Source organism: Chanodichthys erythropterus, chromosome 2 (genome assembly GCF_024489055.1).
Source record: "Chanodichthys erythropterus isolate Z2021 chromosome 2, ASM2448905v1, whole genome shotgun sequence".
Classification (NCBI taxonomy): domain Eukaryota; kingdom Metazoa; phylum Chordata; class Actinopteri; order Cypriniformes; family Xenocyprididae; genus Chanodichthys; species Chanodichthys erythropterus.
The window spans coordinates 38,702,252-38,727,459 of record NC_090222.1 but is presented as its reverse complement, the minus strand read 5'-3'; the positions used below and the strand labels follow the sequence as shown (position 1 = coordinate 38,727,459).

The following is a 25,208-nucleotide window of genomic DNA, read 5'->3' as shown; positions in this document are numbered from 1 at the left end:
AAAAGGTTATGCTTAAAAAAATCATTTGATAGCATTAGTTAAATAAATTAGTAAACATGAATTAATGAACAACATAACATGTTATATATACATACACACACACACACATACTGTATATGCATATGTGTATTGTTAGTAAAAGTTAGCTAATGCATTAACTAATGTTAACAAGTGAAAATTGCTGTGAAGTGTTGCCAAAAAAAAAAAAATACATTGGGGTCCAATAGTCTGACACCACTAGTTAAACAGCAATGCATATTCTAAAACTATATTATAAACTGTTCTGACAAATTTTGTAGTCTTACATTTGATTAGTGTCCTAGAAATAGCGCAGAATACTAAATATTTATTTTCTGTTTTAAACTTTATTTTATTTGCAGGATTAAATGGGAAAAAATCCCAGAGTTTTAATGTGGTCTCAAGACTTTTGGACCCCACTGAACATGCATAAAATATAGAAAGACAAACAATGGTATTATAAATACACACACACACACAAATACACACACACAAATACACACACACATTACATATAAATGCTCTGAATTTTGTTAAAAGTACCTCTGTCTATTTTAACACGTCCTGAGTGGAAGCAATACATTGTCTAGGATTCATTTAGCTAGAAAAAAACTAAACTACTATTTTTATATTAAAACTATATTTTAATTCAAATGTATGTTTTGTCAAAAAACAAATAACTAGAAAAAGTAGGTAAGATCACACACATTAAAGTGCACAGATTCATATGAGGTCAATCATCTGTGTGCGTGCATTGACTATTGCAATCTACTCAAATATAAGCATGTGTTCTTCAGATGCTCATAATCAGCTTATGATTCGAGGTCGTCTTTGCATGTGTCACGTTTGACCTGAGAGGTTGTTGTGATGCAGAGCGCTGTGTCTCCAGACATGACAGCTGTCAATCACAGGTTTGAGTTCATCTCGTTCCTGTTCCTGAATCCAGCTCGCTTCTGCAGTTCACACAGACAGATCACAGAAGGACATTTACAGTGCTGGACAGCAACAAAGTAGTTGCATTGCAAAGCGATAACATACTTTATACTTTATTTCATAAGCACATGATATAGATGATATCGAACCAATTCTTTCCAATGAAGTTGTTGAATTGGTTCACAAATGACACTAAATGATTCATTCACAAATCGGACTGATTCTACTGCAGCTGTTCTTGATTCAGCAACTCACTGATTCAGTGATCCGGTCAAAACCAACTTGAATGGCGTGAAAAGCAAGTTACTAATGCCAGATTTTAGTATTGATTATTGTAAATAAAAATCAGATTTAGGTCATGACTGTCAGTAATTTGTGAACTAACTCTGCTGTAAAACTGTTCAAAAGTTTGAACAAAAAAACAGTAATATCGTGAAATATTATTTAAATTTCAAATAGCTGTTTTATATGTGAATAGTTATTAATTGATATTTATTAATTCAAAGCTGAATTTTCAGCATCATTACTCCAGTCTTCAGTGTCACATGATCCTTCAGAAATCATTCTGATATGATGATTTGCTGCTCAAGAAACATTTCTGATTATTATCAATGTTAAAAACAGTTGTGCTGCTTCAGATTTTTATGGAAACTGATACATTTTAATGTTCAGGATTCTTTGATGAATAAAAAGTTCAAAAGAACAGAATTTATTTGAAATGAAATCTTTTGTAACTTTATAATTCTCTTTACTGTCACTTTTGATCAATTTAATGCAACCTTGCTGTATAAAAGTATACATTTAAAAAAAAAAAAAAAATCTCACTAACCCCAAACTTTTGAATGGTAGTGTATAATATTTTTTGTTAATAATAATAATAATAATAATAAAAATGCTTATTGCATATACACTAAAAATATGCGAATTAAATGCACACTAATCTTTCATATTTCTTCTGATAATGACTAGTACTGGCTAGAATAAATAATAAACATGGTTCATCGTTTTTTTACCTTTAATACTTAATTGCATTGAAAATCAATTTTGTTCTTTTACTCAATATTGATAATTAGTACTTAAAGGATTAGTTCACTTTCAAATGAAAATTACCCCAATCTTTACTCACTCTCAAGCATTCCTATGTGTATATGACTTTCTTCGTTCTGATGAACACAATCAGAGTTATATTAGTATTTTACTTTATAACTTGTTAAATAAGGATATTTTTCTTACACAAATGCATCATTTTGCTTCAGAAGGCCGTGTGGAGTATGTTTATGATGGATGGATGCACTTTCTTGAGCTTCATACTTGTTGATCCCATTCACTGCCATTATAAAGCTTGGATGCATCAGGATATTTATTAATATATCTCAGATTGTGTTCACCAGAAAGAAGAAAGTCATACACACCTAGGATGGCTTGAGAAAGATTAAAGCTTGGGGTAATTTTCATTTGAACGTGAACTTATCCTTTAATACTTTAACTGGAGTCATATTTATTAGGGTATCTGTACTTTTACTCAAGTATTTGATATGTGTACTTCATCCACCACTGGAAATTCAACAGCTTCATTCTGTCAACAGTGTCAGAATTACCTGCTCAGAGCGGCACTGTAATAGCCGTTCTCCTCCAGCACGTCCTCCACCATACTCTGAAACAAATAAAACCGACAGCTTATAGAACATGCTGGACATAATGTTAAATTCATTAAATGAATTCAAACTTTTAAACATGGAAATCATATAATTAGGTTTTTCTAAAATGACCATTAAGTGTGAATTTGAACTCATCTCACCACTTTGGTTTGAGTTTAGCTCATTTTTGTCTATTTTGTCTCTCGTCACTGACAATTTATTCATAAATATTCCAGATAATTTTTTCTTTCTATAATTAAAATGTTTCAAACTAAGCATGTTTTCTTGGGCATATTAATTTAATTGATAATCAACTTTTCATGTATTACATTCCATCTTGTCTTTTTCATTTCTTTGTCTTTTAAAGTCACCATAAAATCCAAAAATATTCATTCTTATTTTTATGGAATATTGCCGTGTTTATCTGTGCACATCTTTTTTTTTTTTTTAATTCATGCGTCTCATAATCTTTAATCAAAATATCTTCCCCTTCTCTTCTCTGATGATGTGTTTACTGGCATGAAGGCGGGGCAACCTGTCACTCACATGATGTCCACCAATAGCAAACCACAACCATCCATTCAATTCACCACAGACAAAATCAAGCCCCGCCCTACATTTGTTCTTGTTTGTGAAGCCATTTCACTCAGATATACGGCACAATAGGGCAACTTCCATTTCATACCAACTTTAACAAAAGCCAGTTCTTTAATGACATCATCCTCCAGGAAGTGACATCATTTTGGAGGTAAAACAACAGCACAAATGTCTGTAAGCATAACTAATTGGATCTCAAGGACATTCTATCCTGATTAATCAAATTACATATTAAAATTATTCATGCATTCATTCATAAAAGCTAAAAATGTACAGCATAACAAGAAATGTTAAAATCCCACCTGTATTTCCTCGTAGGTGAGCCCGTCTTGAAGACTGGAGTAACCGGATTCCCCTACAAAATAAATAAGACAAGCTCAGTGGAGTTTGTAATGCTTTAAAATCAAATCAAGGACAGAATTTGAGTTACACTTCCACGATTTTCAGCAGTGGATGGGTCTGAACTGAGAGACTGAATCATGGACCACCACTCCCGGCTGGCTGAAGACATCTCCACCAGCTCCTGACTTCCTTGAAGAACCTGAAAGGTTTGAAATGAAAGGTCTGAAAAGCAGTTCTCAAATCAAAGCACACTGAAATGAATTTATTTTCCATGGAAGTTCACTATAACATCCACAAGAGGGAGCTGTTGCATCTTTCCCCCCATTAAAGTTCCCTACAATTTTATCTCAGTGCCTAAAGTTTCATGAGGGATACTTTGGTGTTGTGGTTCTGCACATCTTTTATGCAAAAATCAGCAAAATCATCTGGACTTTATTTCAGTAACTCCACTATTATTGTGCACTTTTGCTTAAAATAAACTATCATTTCTGACTGCATCATAAACAAAAAATGAGTGTTTGTAGCATTAAAGAAGATGAAGTACCTTATTGAGCTCCACCTTCAAATTGTACGGATCGCTTCCGTACGTGAACAGCGGCTTCTTAAAGCGCTCGATTGCCCGCTGCTTGAAGCTGTTTTGTGGAGCTGGTGGGAGCTAAAAACAGACAATATGAATAAAAGAGATTGAAACATTTTGGAAAATGCCTGAAAACAGACTGCAGATTACCTGAGTTATGAATATAATCTTATGCAGAAGTTCAAGAAGCCTTTGATTGGGATCATCGATTTGTCGAACTTTCCTCTGAGATAAACAAATTCCTGCTGATGCTGTGAAACAAGAGCAACGCAATTTTGAATCCATGTTATTTCCAGATTTTCTGTGATGTGAGAACACTGTTACTTTTACAGATAATACATAAACCAAAGCAAAATTCAGAGAGCATCTCATAATTGTGCACATTATCAGAAAAACTGAGATTTTTTACCTGGTCGTGCTTTTGACTTTTGACAATCTCCACTGCAGAACACACACAGATTTATTTGACAGAGAAATCTTCTGTACAGCCTTATACATGTCTTTCAATTTATCAATTTAATGCATTCCTCCATCCATCTATCATCCATACATCCATACATCCATCCATCATCCATCCATCCATCCATTTATCATCCATCCATCCATCCATCTATCCATTTATCATCCATCCATCATCCATCCATTCATCCATCCATCCATTTATCATCCATCCATCATCCATCCATTTATCATCCATCCATCCATCCATCCATTTATCATCCATCCATCATCCATCCATTTATCATCCATCCATTTATCATCCATCCATCCATTTATCATCCATCCATCCATCCATCTATCCATCCATCCATCCATCCATCCATCCATCCATTTATCATCCATCCATCATCCATCCATTTATCATCCATCCATTTATCATCCATCCATCCATTCATCCATCCATCCATTTATCATCCATCCATCATCCATCCATTTATCATCCATCCATTTATCATCCATCCATCCATCCATTTATCATCCATCCATCCATCCATCTATCCATCCATCCATCCATTTATCATCCATCCATCATCCATCCATTTATCATCCATCCATTTATCATCCATCCATCCATTCATCCATCCATCCATTTATCATCCATCCATCCATCCATTTATCATCCATCCATCCATCCATCCATTTATCATCCATCCATCCATTTATCATCCATCCATCCATTTATCATCCATCAATCCATTCATCCATTTATCATCCATACATCCATCCATTTATCATCCATTTATCATCCATCCATTTATCATCCATCCATTTATCATCCATCCATTTATCATCCATCCATCCATCCATCCATCATCCATCCATTCATCCATCCATCCATCCATTAATCATCCATCCATCCATTTATCATCCACCCATCCATTTATCATCCATCCATCCATTTATCATCCATCCATCCATCCATCCATCATCCATCCATCCACCCATCCATCATCCATCCATCCATTTATCATCCATTCTTCTATCCATCCATCATCCATCCATCCATCCATCATCCATCCATCCATCCATCCATTTATCATCCATCCATCCATCCATCATCCATCCATCCATCCATTTATCATCCATCCATCCATCTATCATCCATTCTTCTATCCATCCATCATCCATCCATCCATCCATTTATCATCCATCCATCCATCCATTTATCATCCACCCATCCATCCATCAATTTATCATCCATCCATCCATCCATTTATCATCCATCCATCCATCCATCATCCATCCATCCATCCATTTATCATCCATCCATCCATTTATCATCCATCAATCCATTCATCCATTTATCATCCATACATCCATCCATTTATCATCCATTTATCATCCATCCATTTATCATCCATCCATTTATCATCCATCCATCATCCATCCATTCATCCATCCATCCATCCATCCATTAATCATCCATCCATCCATTTATCATCCACCCATCCATTTATCATCCATCCATCCATTTATCATCCATCCATCCATCCATCCATCATCCATCCATCCACCCATCCATCATCCATACATCCATCCATCCATTTATCATCCATTCTTCTATCCATCCATCATCCATCCATCCATCATCCATCCATCCACCCATCCATCATCCATCCATCCATCCATCCATCCATTTATCATCCATCCATCCATCCATCCATCATCCATCCATCCATCCATTTATCATCCATCCATCCATCTATCATCCATTCTTCTATCCATCCATCATCCATCCATCCATCCATTTATCATCCATCCATCCATCCATCCATCCATTTATCATCCACCCATCCATCCATCAATTTATCATCCATCCATCCATCCATTTATCATCCACCCATCCATTTATCATCCATCCATCCATTTATCATCCATTCTTCTATCCATCTATCATCCATCCATCCATCCATCCATCCATTTATCATCCATCTATCCATCCATCCATCCATTTATCATCCATCCATGCATCCATCCATCCATGTATCATCCATCTATCATCCATCCATCCATCCATCCATCCATTTATCATCCATTCTTCCATGCATCCATCCATCCATTTATCATCCATCCATCCATTTATCATCCATTCTTCCATGCATCCATCCATCCATTTATCATCCATCCATCCATCTATCATCCATCTATCATCCATACATCCATCCATCCATTCATCCATCCATCCATCCATCTATCATCCATCTATCATCCATACATCCATCCATCCATCCATTCATCCATCCATCCATCCATCCATTCATCCATCCATCCATCTATCATCCATTCTTCCATGCATGCATCCATCCAACCATCATCCATCCAACTATCCATCCATCCATTTATCATCCATCCATCCATCCATCCATCCATTTATCATCCATCCATCCATCCATCCATCCATTTATCATCCATTCTTCCATACATCCATACATCCATTTATCATCCATCCATCCATCTATCATCCATCCATCCATCCATCCATTTATCATCCATTCATCCATGCATCCATTTATCCATTCATTTATCATTCATCCAGCTAACCATCCATCTATCATCCATCCATCTATCATCCATCCATCCATCCATCCATCCATCAATCGTTACATCCATCCATCCATCCATCCATCCAGATACATAGATGGATAGACAGACAGATAAAACAATAAAAAGAATGAGACAGACAGATAGATAGATAGATAGATAGATAGATAGATAGATAGATAGATAGATAGATAGATAGATAGATAGATAGATAGATAGATAGATAGATAGATAGATAGATAGATAGATAGAAAGAAAATAAACACTCCTCTAAGCAACTGTATAAACTCACCTGAGTAGTTCATCAGAACCCTTCACAATGCACTGCGACACGTCTACACATTTTAAAAAAAGAAAAAGCACCTTATTTCTAAACCGATGAAATGAAGTATTTCTCTCCTACAATAGATTTATATTATAAATGACTGATGAGGCTTTTCAAGAGATCAGGCTAACATACTGTTTGACACATGCAATGCTGTTTTAGTCATAAAATCCGTCAGAAACATACTTTATGCAAGCGTGCAAATGCAGACACTCAACAAACACGCTTTCAAACCCGCTGGACATGCTTACGGTCAAGTTAAATGTATTTGTCTAGCGCTTTTCACAATTCACAGCTTTACAGAAAATCATGATGTTAATGCAACTTGTCACCTTGACTTTGCTTTTGTTCTTCTCCACTTGCTAAAACAGATGTAGAAGTTTCAAAACTCTGAGTCTGTGATCGATCTTGACCATCTTGTTCTTTGAGGCCAGCGCTCTGAATCAAAAACAAAATACACAGAAAATACAGCTGGAATCATTTTATCATCCGATAAACAGATTATAATGCTAAAGAAATATCCAGTAGTTTAAACCTGATGCAGTGGGATGCACATCCTGGTCCTGTTGCTCTCCAGGAAATACTTCTGCGCTCTCTTCTTGTCTCTCTCTGCCCTTCTCTCGAGTGAATTATGGGATGCACAGAGACTGTCCACAAACTTCATCATTATATCAGAAATTCTGGAACTGACCTTGACGATGTCAGGACGCTCGTCTGCGTTTGGAGTCAAGCACCTGATCGAAAGCCAGCGAGAACGTGTCCTGTAAGTGTGGGACATCTTCTGAAAACTAAAATCTGTAAACTAAACTGAAAACTGAACTAAAAAATGAACTAATGTGAATGAAGAATAGTTAAAATACTTTCAGGAAATATGACTTATTTATTAGGAAGACCACATTTCCCATAATTCTCTGTGAAAAACAGCTAATGCATCAATTACAGATCTAATGTACAACGTTTGCTTTTCATTTATTTTTATTTTTTTACAGAGAAATAAATATGAAATTGTCCAACAAATTTATGTTATTCTTTAATTAAGATTTTTTTAATACAAAAATACAGTAAAAAATAATTTTGTAAAATATTATTACAACTTAAAATAACTGTTTTCTATTTTAATATATTAATATATTTATTTAAATAATATCATATATTTTTTTTAAATATATGACAAAAGATTTCTATTTCAAATAAATGCTGTTCTTTTGAACTTTCTATTCATCAAAGAATCTTGAAAAAATAATGTATCAAATATGAAGCAGCAAAAACTGTTTTCAACATCAATAATATTAAGATCCATTATTAATAATTGAGTACCAATAATAATTAACCACAAAATCAGCATATTAGAATGATTTCTGAAGGATCATGTGACACTGAAGACTGGAGTAATGATGCTGAAAATTCAGCTTTTCATTTTTACAATTTTACTGATTTTAGTGTATTTTTAATCAAATAAATGCAGCCTTGGTGAGCAGAAGAGACTTCTTAATTATGACGCACATGTTCAAGTCAAATTAAAAATATATATATATATATATATAAATAACTTGAACATGTCATAATTAAGGAAATAAGAAAGAGGATCTGAAAGCAGCAGGATTCATACCATTTAATCATGTCAGTCACTCTCTCAGAGAAGGTTTTGTCTTCCACTGGATCATAGACCGCTTCCACAATCTAAACAGATGAAGAAGATGGAGGAATATCAGTTCAAAACAACTTGACAAATAATAAAAATGGGAAAAAAAGGATCACAGAGCACACAAAATCATCTGAAAGTTCATTTAAAATGTCTGAACAATTCTTTTACAATGCATTTTCGGATGTATTACTTTCACTATATGGTAAAACTGACACCTTGGTAGCGAGGGAGAGCATGTTTGCGCTGTAGAACGGAGGCGTGAGGGTGACCGTCTGATAGAGGATGCAGCCCGCGGCCCAAACATCTGCTTTCTCACCGTACGGCTCGTTTTTCACGATCTCTGGACTAACACACACAAAACAACAGAAAATATGTTGTTCACCTCAGACTTCACCTGGTCACAGGAGGTATTTGAGAACTGTAAATAAAAGATTTCAGTCGAGTACCAGCAGTACAGTATTGTCCCGACCACTGACGTCAGCTTACTGTTCTCCTGTTTCTGTTTAGCGAGACCAAAGTCAGCTGGAAAAAAGATTAGATTGGTTATTATGTGTACAAATGTGAAGCGGCGTGCCTAAAACATACACACACACACACACACATATATATCAACTCACTAATAGTGACTTTATCTCTCTCTCCGAGCATGATGTTATTTGGCGTGAGATCTCGGTGGATGATCCGTTTCTCCTTGTGTAAGTATCTCAAAGCCAGACAGATCTGTGGAAGTTTCAGTATAAATTTAATTGATCATTTTTATTTCATATTTTGCTTGTTCTGTGTAAGTGTTGAGTTCCTCACCTGTATGAAAATGTTCCAGACTCTCTCCTCGGTGAACGTCTGCCCTTTTTCTTTGAGAGAGCTGAAATGTTCAGCTAGCGGAGCTCCTTCTATGAGCTCCATCACGATGTAGAGTTTGTCAGCTGAGACCAGGAAAAAAAATTGACAGTTTTATATATATATATATATATATATATATATATATATATATATATATATATACACAGTACAGTCCAAAAGTTTGGAACCACTAAGATTTTTAATGTTTTTAAAAGAAGTTTCGTCTGCTCACCAAGGCTACATTTATTTAATTAAAAATACAGTAAAAACAGTAATATTGTGAAATATTATTACAATTTAAAATAACTGTGCACTATTTAAATATATTTGACAAAGTAATTTATTCCTGTGATCAAAGCTGAATTTTCAGCATCATTACTCCAGTCTTCAGTGTCACATGATCCTTCAGAAATCATTCTAATATGCTGATTTGCTGCTCAATAAACATTTATGATTATTTTCAATGTTGAAAACAGTTGTGTACTTTTTTTTCAGGATTCCTTGATGAATAGAAAGTTCAAAAGAACAGCATTTATCTGAAATACAAAGCTTCTGTAGCATTATACACTACCGTTCAAAAGTTTGGGGTCAGTAAGAATTTTTATTTTTATTTTTTTGAAAACAAATTAAAGAAATTAATACTTTTATTCAGCAAGGATGCATTAAATCAATCAAAAGTGGCAGTAAAGACATTTATAATGTTACAAAAGATTAGATTTCAGATAAACTCTGAAAGACTATTCATCAAATAATCCTGAAAAAAAATATTGTACACAAATATTTTGTACAATTGTACACATTAAATGTTTCTTGAGCAGCAAATCAGCATATTAGAATGATTTCTGAAGGATCATGTGACACTGAAGACTGGAGTAACGATGCTGAAAATTCAGCTTTTCCAACACAGAAATAAATTACATTTTATATTATATTCCTTTAGAAAACAGTTATTTTAAATTGTAATAATATTTCACAATATTACTGTTTTTTACTGTATTTTTAATTCAATAAATGTAGCCTTGGTGAGCAGACGAAACTTCTTTTAAAAACATAAAAAATCTTAGAGGTTACAAACTTTTGGACTGTACTGTATAAAATATGCATGCTTTGGGAGCCCAAAAGCCACAATGAAAAACTGAAGCAGTTTCAGGGACTTTTGGACCCCACTGTACAGCTTAAATTCATTATATGCATATCATAAATATAATACAATTTACATATAAATGTCACAGAAGAGTACGTACCTTCTAAAAATGTTTTGAAGTATTTTACAATGTTTGGATGACACATCTGAAAGAAATTAAATGACAAATGATAGCTTTCAGCTTTGTGTGAGAATATCAGGGTCATATTTCACTCTAATATCAAAAGATAAAAAAGTTATATTATGCCTATTATTTGTTTTAATTGTGTCATTATTTACGTGACAATATCAAATCATCCTTTAAACACACCATATTTTTTTTAATAAAATCTGTGGAAATTATATATAACTACTATTTGTATATAAATACATTGTAGTTTGCGACAGTAATGAGAATTGAGGTGAGGTTAAAACATGCTTTTCTTCTAGGAATGAACACGTCACAATATACCTAATTTAAATAATTAATATGCAGAATAAAGGGGCGGGGCCTGGTTGAGTTAGTTAGTAGTGTGTTGAAACTGGCGGGTATGGTAAGGGGCGGGACATTTCCCAAACACCAATCAGAACACACTGCTCCAGCTGACCAAGGAGGGGCTTCGTAGAGACAAGAACTAAACAGAGCGTTACTGACAGAATGGAAAGAGAGGAGCTGCAACAATGGAGAATATGAGGAAAATAATGTGTTTTTGAACATTCAAGCCCGCAAAAACAAAAAGAGCATAAATGCATGATCTGTGACTTTCATCACCAGTAGGGGACATCTCAGCAGCTTCTGAATAAAAATGCATTATTCACCTGTTCTTTAATGATGGTCAGCTCAGACACAATCTTCTCAACGCTGCTGTCTCTAGACCGCTTGTCCTTGCCAAAGGCCGGATTGTGAAAGTTGACCTCCTTCAGTGCCAGAACATTCTGTCCGCTCTGCTTACGGACCTTTGAGAGGGAGGAAAAACAACTGTGAATGGCTCAATTTAACTATTAACTAACAAAGCAAACACATAAACAGCACAGATCACTTCACCTTAAAGACGCTGCCAAAGGCACCGCTGCCCAGATGGTCCAAAACCGCATAACCATTGATCACTCTCAAAGGAGGTCGGTTCTGGTTCACCGTCTCTATGCTTTCCCTGAGAACATCTAACTCCTCCTCCTACACATAAACACAGTCATAATGTAAACATGCCAGAGAGAAAATATTAGAGAGGGTATTTTAGCAAAAAGATCTTCAGTATCTTACCGTTAAGAGTGTGATTTTCTCCTGCAGTGGTTCATACGCAGTAATGTCTCTTACATAGTGCCCGACATCGATAAACATCTCGAACAACTCTGGAGAAAACAGTCTAGAACAAACAGCTTTAAATTTAGAATATGGAAAAATATGAATTATAAATAGAATTAATTTATAAAAAATGCCTTTTACCTTTTAAAGTGATGTCTATTGCGTTCCATACTAAAAAGGAATCGTAGGGCCCTAAAAGCACAACACTTCAGAAAATAAGGAGCAACATTAATATCTGCATTTCAGGCGTTCTCATGGGGAATAAAGAGAACGTTTTAAGTGTAACGCTGCAATTAAAAGATGCTTATTAATTCCTCACAGAACCATAAACCATCTTTGCATACTGTATTGTAGGTTTATTCACCAAATGGACATACCTGTAGAGATTTAGCTTGAGGTTCTTTAAAGCTTTGTGGCAAAATCAATTTGCCAATTATGTACACACCATTCTCCTAAAACAGAATCAATGCATGAAGAGTATATACATATGAGATAAATGCAAACTAATGTCTTTGATTCATGAGAGAAGCATCCGACAGAGAAAGAGAAGTGGACTACCTGCACCACATTAATTGCTGTTGTATCATCCAAAACAAGCTCGGTGATCGCTGCACAGCATGCTGGGAACAGGGACAGGAGTTAGTGCATTCATTAATTGTGGATTAATCCCAGAGTGCACGACAATGCCGAGTGCAACACTTTACATTAAGGTCTCATTAGTTGACATTACAGAAAAATATTGATTTTTCAATATGTATCGATACTGAAACTGTTCCAATACTAATTTTCCGCAGTATCGATACACTTATACCGTCGATACACTCTCTCTTCTGTCAGACAACGAGTTGGTTGTTATTAAAATAGAGTATTTTGGTGCCGAATAGTGGGTATTACACATGATTTCACGCTCACATCCAAAGTGCGCACTCATAAAGCCGCTTCTAAAGCTTGTGAGTACCAAATTGAGTTATTTTTCATGGCTTATTGCGGTTATACGGTCAAATACACACAAAATTCGGTCAAAATGCCTGTCTTGGGCAGTGTTTATGTAAACGCAGTCTGTTAGGACTAAAGTGAATATAAACAAAAGTGTGTAACAGTATATTGGATCCGTGCATCAGGTCTTAAAGTGACAGCAGCCTAATAAACCTGCTACTGTTTGTGTCATTAATGTTAATAAAAAAACAAAAAAAAGAGAAATCACTCACTGCTCTTGACTGAATAACACAACACTAGTTAATGTTAACTAATAGTGAGCAAATAATTTTATTTTATTGCAGTATTTATTTATTAAAGTCACTATGAAATCAAAACTGACAATTCTTCATTTTTATGAAATATTGCAACATTTATTATAAATGATCTATCCGTGCACATCATTATTTATTTTAATTAAATGTGCCCTCAAAATCTTTAATCAAAATAACTTCCATTTCATGCCGACTTCAACGTTAGTTAAAGTGATCCTTGATTATGATTTCACTTTTTAACTTTAGTTAGTGTGTAATGTTGCTGTTTGATCATAAACAACATCTGCAAAGTTGGGACGCTCAAAGTTCAATGCAAAGGAGATATTTTCTTTTACAGAAATTGCTTTTTAAGGACTACAACAAACAGCTGGTAGGAACTACAACAAGCTTCTTCCCTGGTTAATGACATCACAAACCCCAAAATTTACATAAACCCTGCCCCCGAGAACACACAACAAAGGAGGGGAGGCCATGTTGGGCTGCTTTAGAGAAGAGGAAGAGTTGTTGTAGTAGAGTGTTGTTCCCATGCCGTCATTTTACACCGGACTGCTTCACAAACGAGGGTCAGTTCAATGTAACTTCTTCCTGAGTCTCTCCATCAGTGTCCGACTCCAGTTTGAACAATGTAAGGCTGAACACCGTTACTGACAATCCTCATTTTGGCTGTGTGAGATTCTCCAGCTTTGTTGTTGTTGAGCTGTTAAAGCTCCGCCCTCTTCTGGAAAGGGGGCCGGGAGCAGCAGCTCATTTGCATTTAAAGGGACACACACAAAAACTTTGACAAGCTCACACCCAAATTTGACAAGCTATAATAAATGATCTGTGGGGTATTTTGAGCTGAAACTTCACAGACACATTCTGGAGACACCAGAGACTTATATTACATCTTGTGAAAAGGGGCATAGTAGGTCCCCTTTAAGGTCTATAGTTGCCCATCTCCTTGCATGCACTTGTCATTATAGTTTCCATTACAGAGGCATCATAGTTATATTACATCCAGTAATGCAAACTGTGCATTTCAATACACTCGACATGATGTCTACATGATGTTTAATCATTTGCTGTATGTTAAACTCCATATTTTAGGATGTCATAAAGGATAGCATATATTTTATACCTTTATATATATAGTCTAAGATCTACGGAAGATTGTTTCCGCCACAGAATAAAAAGATAAAAAAGGCAATTGTGACTTTTGATCTCACAATTATGTCTTTTTTTAACTCACAATTCCAATTTTACATCTCAAATTCTGGCATTTTTTCTTAAAATGATGACATTTAAACTCGCAAATGCGCAATGTTGTGAGCTGACTTTTCTCTCACAATTCTGCCTTTATAACTTGCAAATGCGAGAAAGTCAGAATTGTGAAATAAAGTCGCAATTACCTTTTTTATTTTTTATTCTGTGACGCAAACAAGCTTCCACAAAGATCTATTAAGGCATCAATATTATTTTATCACATGACCAATAGTAAGCACTACTAAATAAACAATTCCCTTCTGTTTTCCTGTGCATCCTCACCTGCCTGCAGATTGATGGTGTTCTCCGCTGTCTCTTGAGGGCTCACCTCCACTGACACATGCTGTCTGTGTATCCTGCCTGCTGCATTGGCGCTGGACAGCGTGTCTATGGTGGAGCGATCAGACACGTACACTCGTTCTCTGGAACAAAAAGTTTTGCATGATTTAAAGTGCATTTAAAACTCAACAAAACATGACACGACTGCATTGAGACCCACCCGTGCAAGATGCGCAGAAGTTGTTGCACGCCGCCCCACGCCCGGATTTCAGCGCTGGTGTCCGGATCCTGACACAGCTGCACGAGCACCCAGACCGCGCTCCACAGCAGCTTCACATGCTCCGAGTGCAGGAGGCTGAGCAGCACCGGCACCCCGTCACACTGACGCACCTGCTCCCTGATGCACTGTACGGAGCACAGCAACCTCAGCAGCTCCGCGCTCAACCTGATGACAAATAATATCGAAATGAGTGTGTGATTTTTGTGCCACTACAGTGCACCACATTAAATTGTGATTTTTTTGAACCACTGTTGTTTTAGTCAGGCTGCTTGGCTATACATATTATAATATATATTATACTAATATTATATAAGATGTGAAATTATTTTCAGGGAAATGCATGACTAAAGTAGTTCCAGTCAGGTCTTGACCGCATTGCAGTTCCATATCACTTCGCCAAATGATTTTAGTTATTTCAAAAGGTCCTTACAGCCTATAACAGCAAAAGAAACAAAAACCACAACAAGCAAATAAATATAGTACACAACAGGATAAAATCAGCAAATTATTTCCATGTTTTTTGCCACAAAATTACATTTTATAATGTACGGAAAGCACATACTCTCTTTCTCTCACTCTCCTGCTCAGAAGTACGGACACACACTCGCACAGAAACATGTTATCAGCGCTGCTCTGATGATTTTATCAGTAAAATAGTTGAGCAACTTAAAAGCTGCATGACATTTCTCACTAGAGAGATAATACTGGCGCTGTTCTTGAAGCAGATAAACTTACAGTTTCGGTATTAGTAGAGATGCTGCTGACTAACGTTGAGAGATGCACAGACTCAGGTAATTTACACACGCTTAATCTCTCTCTCTCTCTCTCTCTCTAATAATAGCATTAATAACTGCATTAGTCTGCACATCAATGGCTCAAGCCTCCATTACATTACTAGCTCAGTAGCTATAAAATGACATTTTGGAATTAGCAACGGAGGCGTGGGATGAGATGCATACAAAAATTAGTCCTACACACAGCGTTTTAAGGACAAAAACATGACAAATGCCTTGAAATATAACATCTGAACAATGACTTGAGGTGTGGTAACCATAGTATAAGTGGGATAATTGACTCCAGTCCATTGAATTAGTAGAAAATAATACACACCTGAGGTGGTAATGCATCCACTTGTCAATTTTTCCTATATAATATTTTATTATTAACAAATATTTTTGAGGAAACAGTGATACTTTTTTTTCAGAATTCTTTGATGAAAAGAACGTTCAAATGAACATCATTTATTTGAAATATGATTTTTTTTTTATTCTAAATGTCTATAGTCACTTTTGATAACTTTAATGCACCCTTGATAAATAAAAGTATTAATTTCTTTAAAAAAAAAGATTCTATGAGGAATTAATAAGATTTTATGGCATCTTGTAAATGCAACTTCTGAATTTTATCCGAATTTTCATTTCTCATAAAAGTTACAGCTTGTAACTTTGCAAATGCAATGTATCCTGAGGCTGATAAAAATCAAATCAATGTGGATTTGTTTTATCTTACAGCAGTACATTAATTGCAGGAAGTAATGTGCAAATAACAATAATTACATAAAGGTAAATAAAAGTATCATCAGTTACAAATTCAATGCAGGAATGCTCATGCAATCAAAAAACATTCATCAGCACACAGAAAACTGCAAACGATAAATAATTATTGAAAAACACTAGAAGATGACAAACTTACCTTTTCGATAACATGTCATATTCTTGTAACACAACTAGAATATGCTCCACAACAGACAGCTCTCCGATCTTCTCTTTGCATTCTTGACTAAATGAGAAATTGGATAATCGATTAAACCCATCATGCAAATGTGATTAGGAAACAATTTACTCTTGATAATATACAAGTACCTTTCAGCGAGTGAGGTGAGAGCCAGGAGAGCTCCTAATACGACACTACTGTCCCGCGTAGAGAGCAGCTTCACGAGGGTCTGTGCAAAAAAAAAAAAAAAAGGGATGGTGGCCCAAATATAATAACCTCAGTTTTATCATTATTACATTTCAGGAAGTTGTTATGTAACCAGATTTTAATGTCAATACAAGCATTTAATGAGTCAAGAGGAAGAGCAGACGTGAAGGAAACAGATCATCCGCATAACAATGTAGCTGAGACTATGACAACAGATAATATGACAAATAAATATGGAAAAGAAGAGGTCCAAGAACAGAGCCTTGAGGGACACCATGAGATAGAGAACAAGTGGAAGATTTGAAGGATTGTCTATCAGTGAGACAGGATGTAAAGCTGAGGCCTATCGCTGAGAGACACATACCTTATGTGCACCACAATGAATAATCCACTGTCTTTGTTCCTCAACAGAAGACAACTTCTGAAACATATCTGCAGGGCAAATGATGGGGGAAACAAGCTTAGCAAACACATTATTCTTCTTGCGGCTCGTTTCCAAGCTGTATATACTGTATAACATACTGCAGCATGTCTGTCTCACATGTCATTGCAACCAGCTGCTCAATTTCCAACGTCTGTTCTCTGCATTCTAGATACACGGTGGCAACCGACTCCATGTGCTGAAAAACATCCAACGAGACACAATAAATTTCCACATGCTGCTCTGCATTTCCAGCATTTGAACTTTGTGAAATTCTTTACCTTAGCGAGCTGCCCAGCACCTTGCAGTTCAAAGAAGACTTTCTATAAGAGGAAACAGAAATATATACATATACAGCAAATGAAAGAGCAGAATGTTTTTATTTTGAAATTACTATTTGCACCCATGTGTAAATAGCACTGGCTATAATATAATATAATATAATATAATATAATATAATATAATATAATATAATATAATATAATATAATATAATATAATATAATATAATATAATATAATATAATATAATATAATATAATATAATATAATATAATATAATATAGGGTCATTCCGTGTCAAATCATCCAAATTTCAGAAACTTTCCCAACTCAAAATATTAAATGTCATGGATGAATGTTTAATGAATAATCCACTATTTTCTAGAAGGGGGTCAAAATGACAATTTTATTATTTCTACACAGAGATTGGTAGGTCTATTAGTAAAATCTGTTGACTTTAGCCATTTTTGTTACATTATATGCCAACAGTGACAGTTCATAAATGAGAAAAAGCACTTCTTCCCAAAGTTTGCATGCCTGTAACTCAAGAAGTATTAAATATCTCTTAATATCCTTTTATATAAACTTTTCTTTTGGTATACATATTTTTAAGGCTCTATATGGTTTAATTCCAGAGATATTGGGACCTCAATATAGCTATAAGAGTAAATTATTAAATTGTACACAATTCCAGTGGTCAAAAATCAAATGTGGGTCACTTTTCATACCATTGATACTTTTTTTTCTTTTACAGAGGAACAGCTGAAGAACAAATAATGTTGAAACTAGAAATGTATCTCGCTTTTTTTCTATCAAAACAATTGAATAGAACATACTGGTCCTAGTGCCATAAATATCGTTTTTCCAAAGTTTGCATGCCAATAACTCAAAAAGTTTTTAAGATATCGCAATATGATTTTAGATTCTGGTAATTAACAAACTTTTCTTTTGAAATCTTCATTTTCAAGGCCCTATATGGTTCAGTCCCATAGATATGTGTTTCTCAATGTGGGTCCGTTTTGAAATAGTTGAATTTTACCCATTTTCAATGGTGGAAAACCAAATTGCATACAGTTGATACTGCATTTAAAGGGGAATTTTGAAACTATAAATGTTTTATGTTTCCCTCTTTCAAAACAATTGCATTGAGAAAAAAAATCACATGGTGACCTCACCTGGTGAAGAGGATCCCTGATCAACAATCTCAAGCAGTTCAGAACTCTTAAAACGTTGTCTGAGGAGGACTTTTCCAGCCAGTTGCTAAAAAAACAAACAAGACTAGTCTACAGTGATCTATAAACACACTAGCTGGTATACATCAGCAGCATCATACACACTATACAGCATCATACTCATGAATACAGACCTACAACCGAGTCTCTTATTGATCAAGGCAGTGAAAATGTCCAGGAACAGTGTGTGATGTGGCTGGTCACTAAAACATCTCTGGTTTCTGTAAGTCACACTGTTAACAACATGAAAATTGGTTACAAAATGCAACAGAATAAGAGCAAAATTACCAGATAGCATGGGAAACTGTGCACCTAAAGTTATCCAGTTCAGATGCTTCATTGTTTGTGCCGTTTTTCTGGTGGTCGGGAACGTTATAAGAGTTCTGAGACTTCCGTCCCTTGGATTGACTCAAAGACGAAACCTGAGATGGAGAGCAGAGATGATACTGTGAAACTGAACATACATTCAGAGAAAAAAAAGAGTGGACATTTTGTGGTTCTGTATGCAAAAATTAAAATGTTACCTGTTTGGATACTGGAGCTGTGATCAGTGATAAAAGTCTCTTGAGATCAAGAAGCTCCCTAAAAATGAGACATTTATAAATATCAGCAGAAAAACTAAATTTCCATCAGTAAAATTTTTGGTGATGGCTTACTTGTCTTTAGGTTTTGGATGTGATCTGTTTGGTCCTCTAGACTTTCTGTCTTGGAGAGGCATGCTGGCACAATCTTGATTACTCTCATGTCTGCAGCTCGGTCAGATGAGAAAAATTATGAGAAATACTGCATGAGAAATATTGCACAATGGGCAACATGCATTTAAATTGGGTAAATATAAAAAGCCCTAAGTCATTTGAATATGCCACATTAACTGCAGCAGCTGGTGCCACTATGACCACGAACCACAACAGCCACATCCATGAGATTATTTAAATAACTCATGTCATGTTATATTGACTCTGTTTTGTGGCAATCTCATAAATTCCCAAGGAGGAGTATTAAAAAGCACATTCGCTTTTCACAAACCCCTGAATAGCTGACTTCCTGTTGGGCGGAGCATATGACTTGCAGTTCGAAAGTTGTTTGACTCAACAAGATCTATATGAGTACAGAGTTTCATACATATACATGCAAGTGTGTATAATATATATGGACCAAGACATTAAACTGCATTCAAGGGGGCGCTGTAGAGCTCCCTGGCACGCCTGGTTAGCAGTGTTGCCAAGTCCGCGGTTTTCCCGTGGAATTGGGCCACTTTTACACTGTTGCCGCTGTTGGTTTTTCATGTCCGCAGGTTGAATCGACCCAAAATAATGTGATATTTAATCCCTGGAATGAGAATTTTACCAGGTTAGCCCCTCCAAAAACGTGAATTTTACCATCCGGAACATGATTTTTACAGTGGGACCCCCCTGAAATGCAATTGGGCTAGTTTTGGGCTAGTTTTGAGGAGCAATTGGGAGGGTTTTGTTGTGAAAACCAGGCAACCCGGGCCCTAATGGCTGACGAATATGATGTTTGCGCAAAATTTTAAGAGATTTTAAAGGAACACTCCACTTTTTTGAAAATTCCAAATTTTCGAATCCATTCAGCTGATCTCCGGGTCTGGTGTTACCACTTTTAGCATAGTTTAGCATAGTTCATTGAATCTGATTAGACCGTTAGCATCTCGCTCAAAAATGACCAAAGAGTTTCAATATTTCTCCTATTTAAACCTTGACTCTTCTGTAGTTACATTGTGTACTAAGACCGATGGAAAATGAAAAGTTGCGATTTTCTAGACCAATATGGCTACGAACTACACTCTCTTTTCGGCGTAATAATCAAGGAACTTTGCTGCCTTTGATGCAGGCCTCACTGTGCCATCAGATTTCATCAAAAATATCTTAATTTGTGTTCAGAAGATGAATGAAGGTCTTACGGTTGTGGAAAAGGTGAAGGTGAGTAATTAATGACAGAATTTACATTTTTGGGTGAACTAACCCTTTAATAAAGACCAGATAACTTTGAACTTTGAAAGTTACGTTAAGGTGTTTGTTCGTAACTTTGAGAGAACGTTCCCTGTTATGGTGCATTCAAGTCCTACTGGAAAGTTCATATTTACGACTTGCGAAGTCGTATTTACGTCATCAGGTGCGTTCAAGTCACATTCGATGGAGCAAGATGGCGGTGTACCTTCTCTTAATTAACTACACAAAAATACAGCAAGGTTTTTAAACTCTACAAGGAAACGAAGAACAGTAAATGTGCATCAGGTGTGTTTTGCTTTTCTTTATGTATTTAATTAATTTATGAATCCACTGTAAACTTTATCGCTACATATTATAATATTAAATTACAATGCTTTCATATTTTGTAGCTTATTTTGTTGTAAATATAAAAGCCTGATATCACTGCTAAATACTGTAAGTACTGTAGTCTTCCGTCATGTTTCTCACTGACACGTGACACGTCCCCAACTCGTAAACTCGGGACTTAAAGAAAATCCCGAGCCTCCTAGTCGTATTTACGACTTTCATGTTCTTTCAACTCGTAATTTTTCTGACATGACTCACCATTTGAAGTCATCAGTTCTCCTCAGGTTCACTCAGGTGTCCTTACAGACGTTTTTTAACAACATTTCAGTCACTTTTATAATTTAAAAGACTTACAACTTTTAAACTAACGTAAACATTTTTTTTTTAAATACTCTACTTGAAAGGTGTCTGTATGCTATCTTTATTTAAAATAAAACGCAATATCAAACGTATCCAAATACTTTTTGAGGCTGTATACGAAATTTAACGGCTTTTGTTATCTTGTATTTGGGTGTATTTTCTCACCTGTGTGGATCGGGAATATTAAGGATAGTTTAATCGCATGGCTGAAGGTCGTCATATATTTCTCTGTATTTTGAGAAGACAACACAGAAAAGCTCGAATCAGGAATGTGAAGACACACACGGCAACCAATGAGACGACGCGATGTTGAGGCGTCTGCGGTTACCAAGATACTCAAAAGTAAACACGCGCGCCAGGATGATGAGCTCGGGTTTCGCATTTTCCACTCATCTTGGGCATGATCTTGGGACATTATCACAAATTAAAGTCACAACAAGCGTTGCGATAAAATGGCATTATTGTTTACATAAATAATAATTTTAAAAGTGTAAGAAAAAAGAGAAAAAAATGTAAAAATTAATTGAAAAACATCGAATATTAAACCAAGATTCTGTCTATGAAAATGTTTTTATGAGCAACGTGTACACAGACATTCATTGTTGCCTTTCATCAATTTGAATGAGGTTTAGTGCAACATTTGAATAGTTTCAGAAAACAGTCAGACTCTGTATAACTTTTTTTATTTTTTTTTATGTAACCAGAAACAAAAATAGACCTCATGAGTACAAACTATTACGAGAAATGTGAACATTGTGTGTAGTTACAAGGATAAGAATCTTATACATTACATATTATAGTTATATTTCCTGAGCTTTTTGGACAAGCTTTGAAAATCTTATGAGATTTGAGAATTTTTACACCACCATAAATTCAAAAAAGGACAAGAAATGTGACCATGATGTGTACATCTTTTTATTTATATATATTTTTTCATATTACAGTAATGAGAATGACATTGCATTGCAGTAATGAGATTTGATGGTGAAAATTTGCTTGATTTTCATAAAGAAATAAAAAAAAGTGATTCTGGATGTGATGTATTAATGATTAATGATGTATTAAACACAAACATGCATATCACACAAATACTGGATAAATAGCACTTCTATAAATAGCAGATCTACCAACATTATATCTTTCCACACCATGACATATGAGGGACTCACAAATGACGTGACTGAAACTGTCAACGGAACTGTAAGCGTGACTTCCTTTACAGATCATCCATCAACAAATAATAACTGTTGACATTTAATAGCCTAATAAAACTTTAACTGTCTGAGGCACTACATTTATAGGACTCGAAGAATAGTAGCTATAAAATATGTCAATAGATAAAAACAAAGGAATTCCATACCAATGGTGGACAATAGTGATGTTTTGTTTTGTTTTTTTCAAGTACATTTTTCAAGTAGCCTATCTATGGAAGCTACTTTTTATCTAACAGTTCTGACTGTTTTTCTAGCAATTGCAAGTTTATATATCACAATTCCGACTTTAAAACTTGCAATTGCGTGCTATAAAGTCAGAATTATAAACTCGCGATTGCGTGCTATAAAGTCAACATTGCGAAATATAAACTCACAATAGCGTGTTATAAAGTCAAAATTGCAAAATATAAACTCAGAATTGCGTGTTATAAAGTCAAAATTGCAAAATATAAACTCACAATTGCGTTATAAAGTCAGAATTATAAACTCACAATTGCGTGTTATAAAGCCAAAATTGCGAAATATAAACTCACAATTGCGTGTTATAAAGTCAAAATTGCGAAATATAAACTCACAATTGCATGTTATAAAGTCAAAATTGCGAAATATAAACTCACAATTGCGTGTTATAAAGTCAGAATTATAAACTCGCAATTGCGTGCTATAAAGCCAAAATTGCGAAATATAAACTCACAATTGCATGTTATAAAGTCAAAATTGCAAAATATAAACTCAGAATTGCGTGTTATAAAGTCAAAATTGCAAAATATAAACTCACAATTGCGTTATAAAGTCAGAATTATAAACTCACAATTGCGTGTTATAAAGCCAAAATTGCGAAATATAAACTCACAATTGCGTGTTATAAAGTCAAAATTGCGAAATATAAACTCACAATTGCATGTTATAAAGTCAAAATTGCGAAATATAAACTCACAATTGCATGTTATAAAGTCAAAATTGCGAAATATAAACTCACAATTGCGTGCTATAAAGCCAAAATTGCGAAATATAAACTCACAATTGCATGTTATAACGTCAAAATTGCAAAATATAAACTCAGAATTGCGTGTTATAAAGTCAAAATTGCAAAATATAAACTCACAATTGCGTTATAAAGTCAGAATTATAAACTCACAATTGCGTGTTATAAAGCCAAAATTGCGAAATATAAACTCACAATTGCGTGTTATAAAGTCAAAATTGCGAAATATAAACTCACAATTGCATGTTATAAAGTCAAAATTGCGAAATATAAACTCACAATTGCGTGTTATAAAGTCAGAATTATAAACTCGCAATTGCGTGCTATAAAGCCAAAATTGCGAAATATAAACTCACAATTGCATGTTATAAAGTCAAAATTGCGAAATATAAACTCACAATTGCATGTTATAAAGTCAAAATTGCGAAATATAAACTCACAATTGCGTGTTATAAAGTCAGAATTATAAACTCGCAACTGCGTGCTATAAAGCCAAAATTGCGAAATATAAACTCACAATTGCATGTTATAAAGTCAAAATTGCAAAATATAAACTCAGAATTGCGTGTTATAAAGTCAAAATTGCAAAATATAAACTCACAATTGCGTTATAAAGTCAGAATTATAAACTCACAATTGCGTGTTATAAAGCCAAAATTGCGAAATATAAACTCACAATTGCGTGTTATAAAGTCAAAATTGCGAAATATAAACTCACAATTGCATGTTATAAAGTCAAAATTGCGAAATATAAACTCACAATTGCATGTTATAAAGTCAAAATTGCGAAATATAAACTCACAATTGCGTGCTATAAAGCCAAAATTGCGAAATATAAACTCACAATTGCATGTTATAACGTCAAAATTGCAAAATATAAACTCAGAATTGCGTGTTATAAAGTCAAAATTGCAAAATATAAACTCACAATTGCGTTATAAAGTCAGAATTATAAACTCACAATTGCGTGTTATAAAGCCAAAATTGCGAAATATAAACTCACAATTGCGTGTTATAAAGTCAAAATTGCGAAATATAAACTCACAATTGCATGTTATAAAGTCAAA

The 25,208-nt window shown here is 34.9% G+C and overlaps 1 protein-coding gene across 1 annotated transcript; it reads right to left on the bottom strand.

Annotated features, from left to right (window-relative positions):
- Nucleotides 1-215: 215 nt before the first annotated feature.
- Nucleotides 216-22,169, bottom strand: nek10 (NIMA-related kinase 10). The gene is made up of 35 exons (XM_067397807.1): nucleotides 22,108-22,169; nucleotides 19,942-20,031; nucleotides 19,810-19,867; nucleotides 19,598-19,707; nucleotides 19,420-19,518; nucleotides 19,229-19,313; nucleotides 18,056-18,097; nucleotides 17,895-17,973; nucleotides 17,718-17,785; nucleotides 17,296-17,375; nucleotides 17,126-17,212; nucleotides 15,374-15,598; nucleotides 15,157-15,296; nucleotides 12,941-13,002; nucleotides 12,760-12,834; nucleotides 12,524-12,588; nucleotides 12,341-12,443; nucleotides 12,125-12,253; nucleotides 11,899-12,036; nucleotides 11,201-11,246; nucleotides 9,918-10,039; nucleotides 9,734-9,836; nucleotides 9,563-9,638; nucleotides 9,332-9,461; nucleotides 9,081-9,151; nucleotides 8,007-8,205; nucleotides 7,804-7,909; nucleotides 7,439-7,481; nucleotides 4,514-4,545; nucleotides 4,255-4,355; nucleotides 4,072-4,182; nucleotides 3,624-3,726; nucleotides 3,488-3,540; nucleotides 2,550-2,605; nucleotides 216-971 (listed from the first exon to the last, which is right to left on the bottom strand). The coding sequence occupies exons 2-35, from the start codon at nucleotides 20,001-20,003 to the stop codon at nucleotides 938-940; spliced, it is 3,093 nt and encodes a 1,030-aa protein (XP_067253908.1). The 5' UTR covers nucleotides 20,004-20,031; nucleotides 22,108-22,169; the 3' UTR covers nucleotides 216-937.
- Between the last annotated feature and the right edge of the window lie 3,039 nt (nucleotides 22,170-25,208).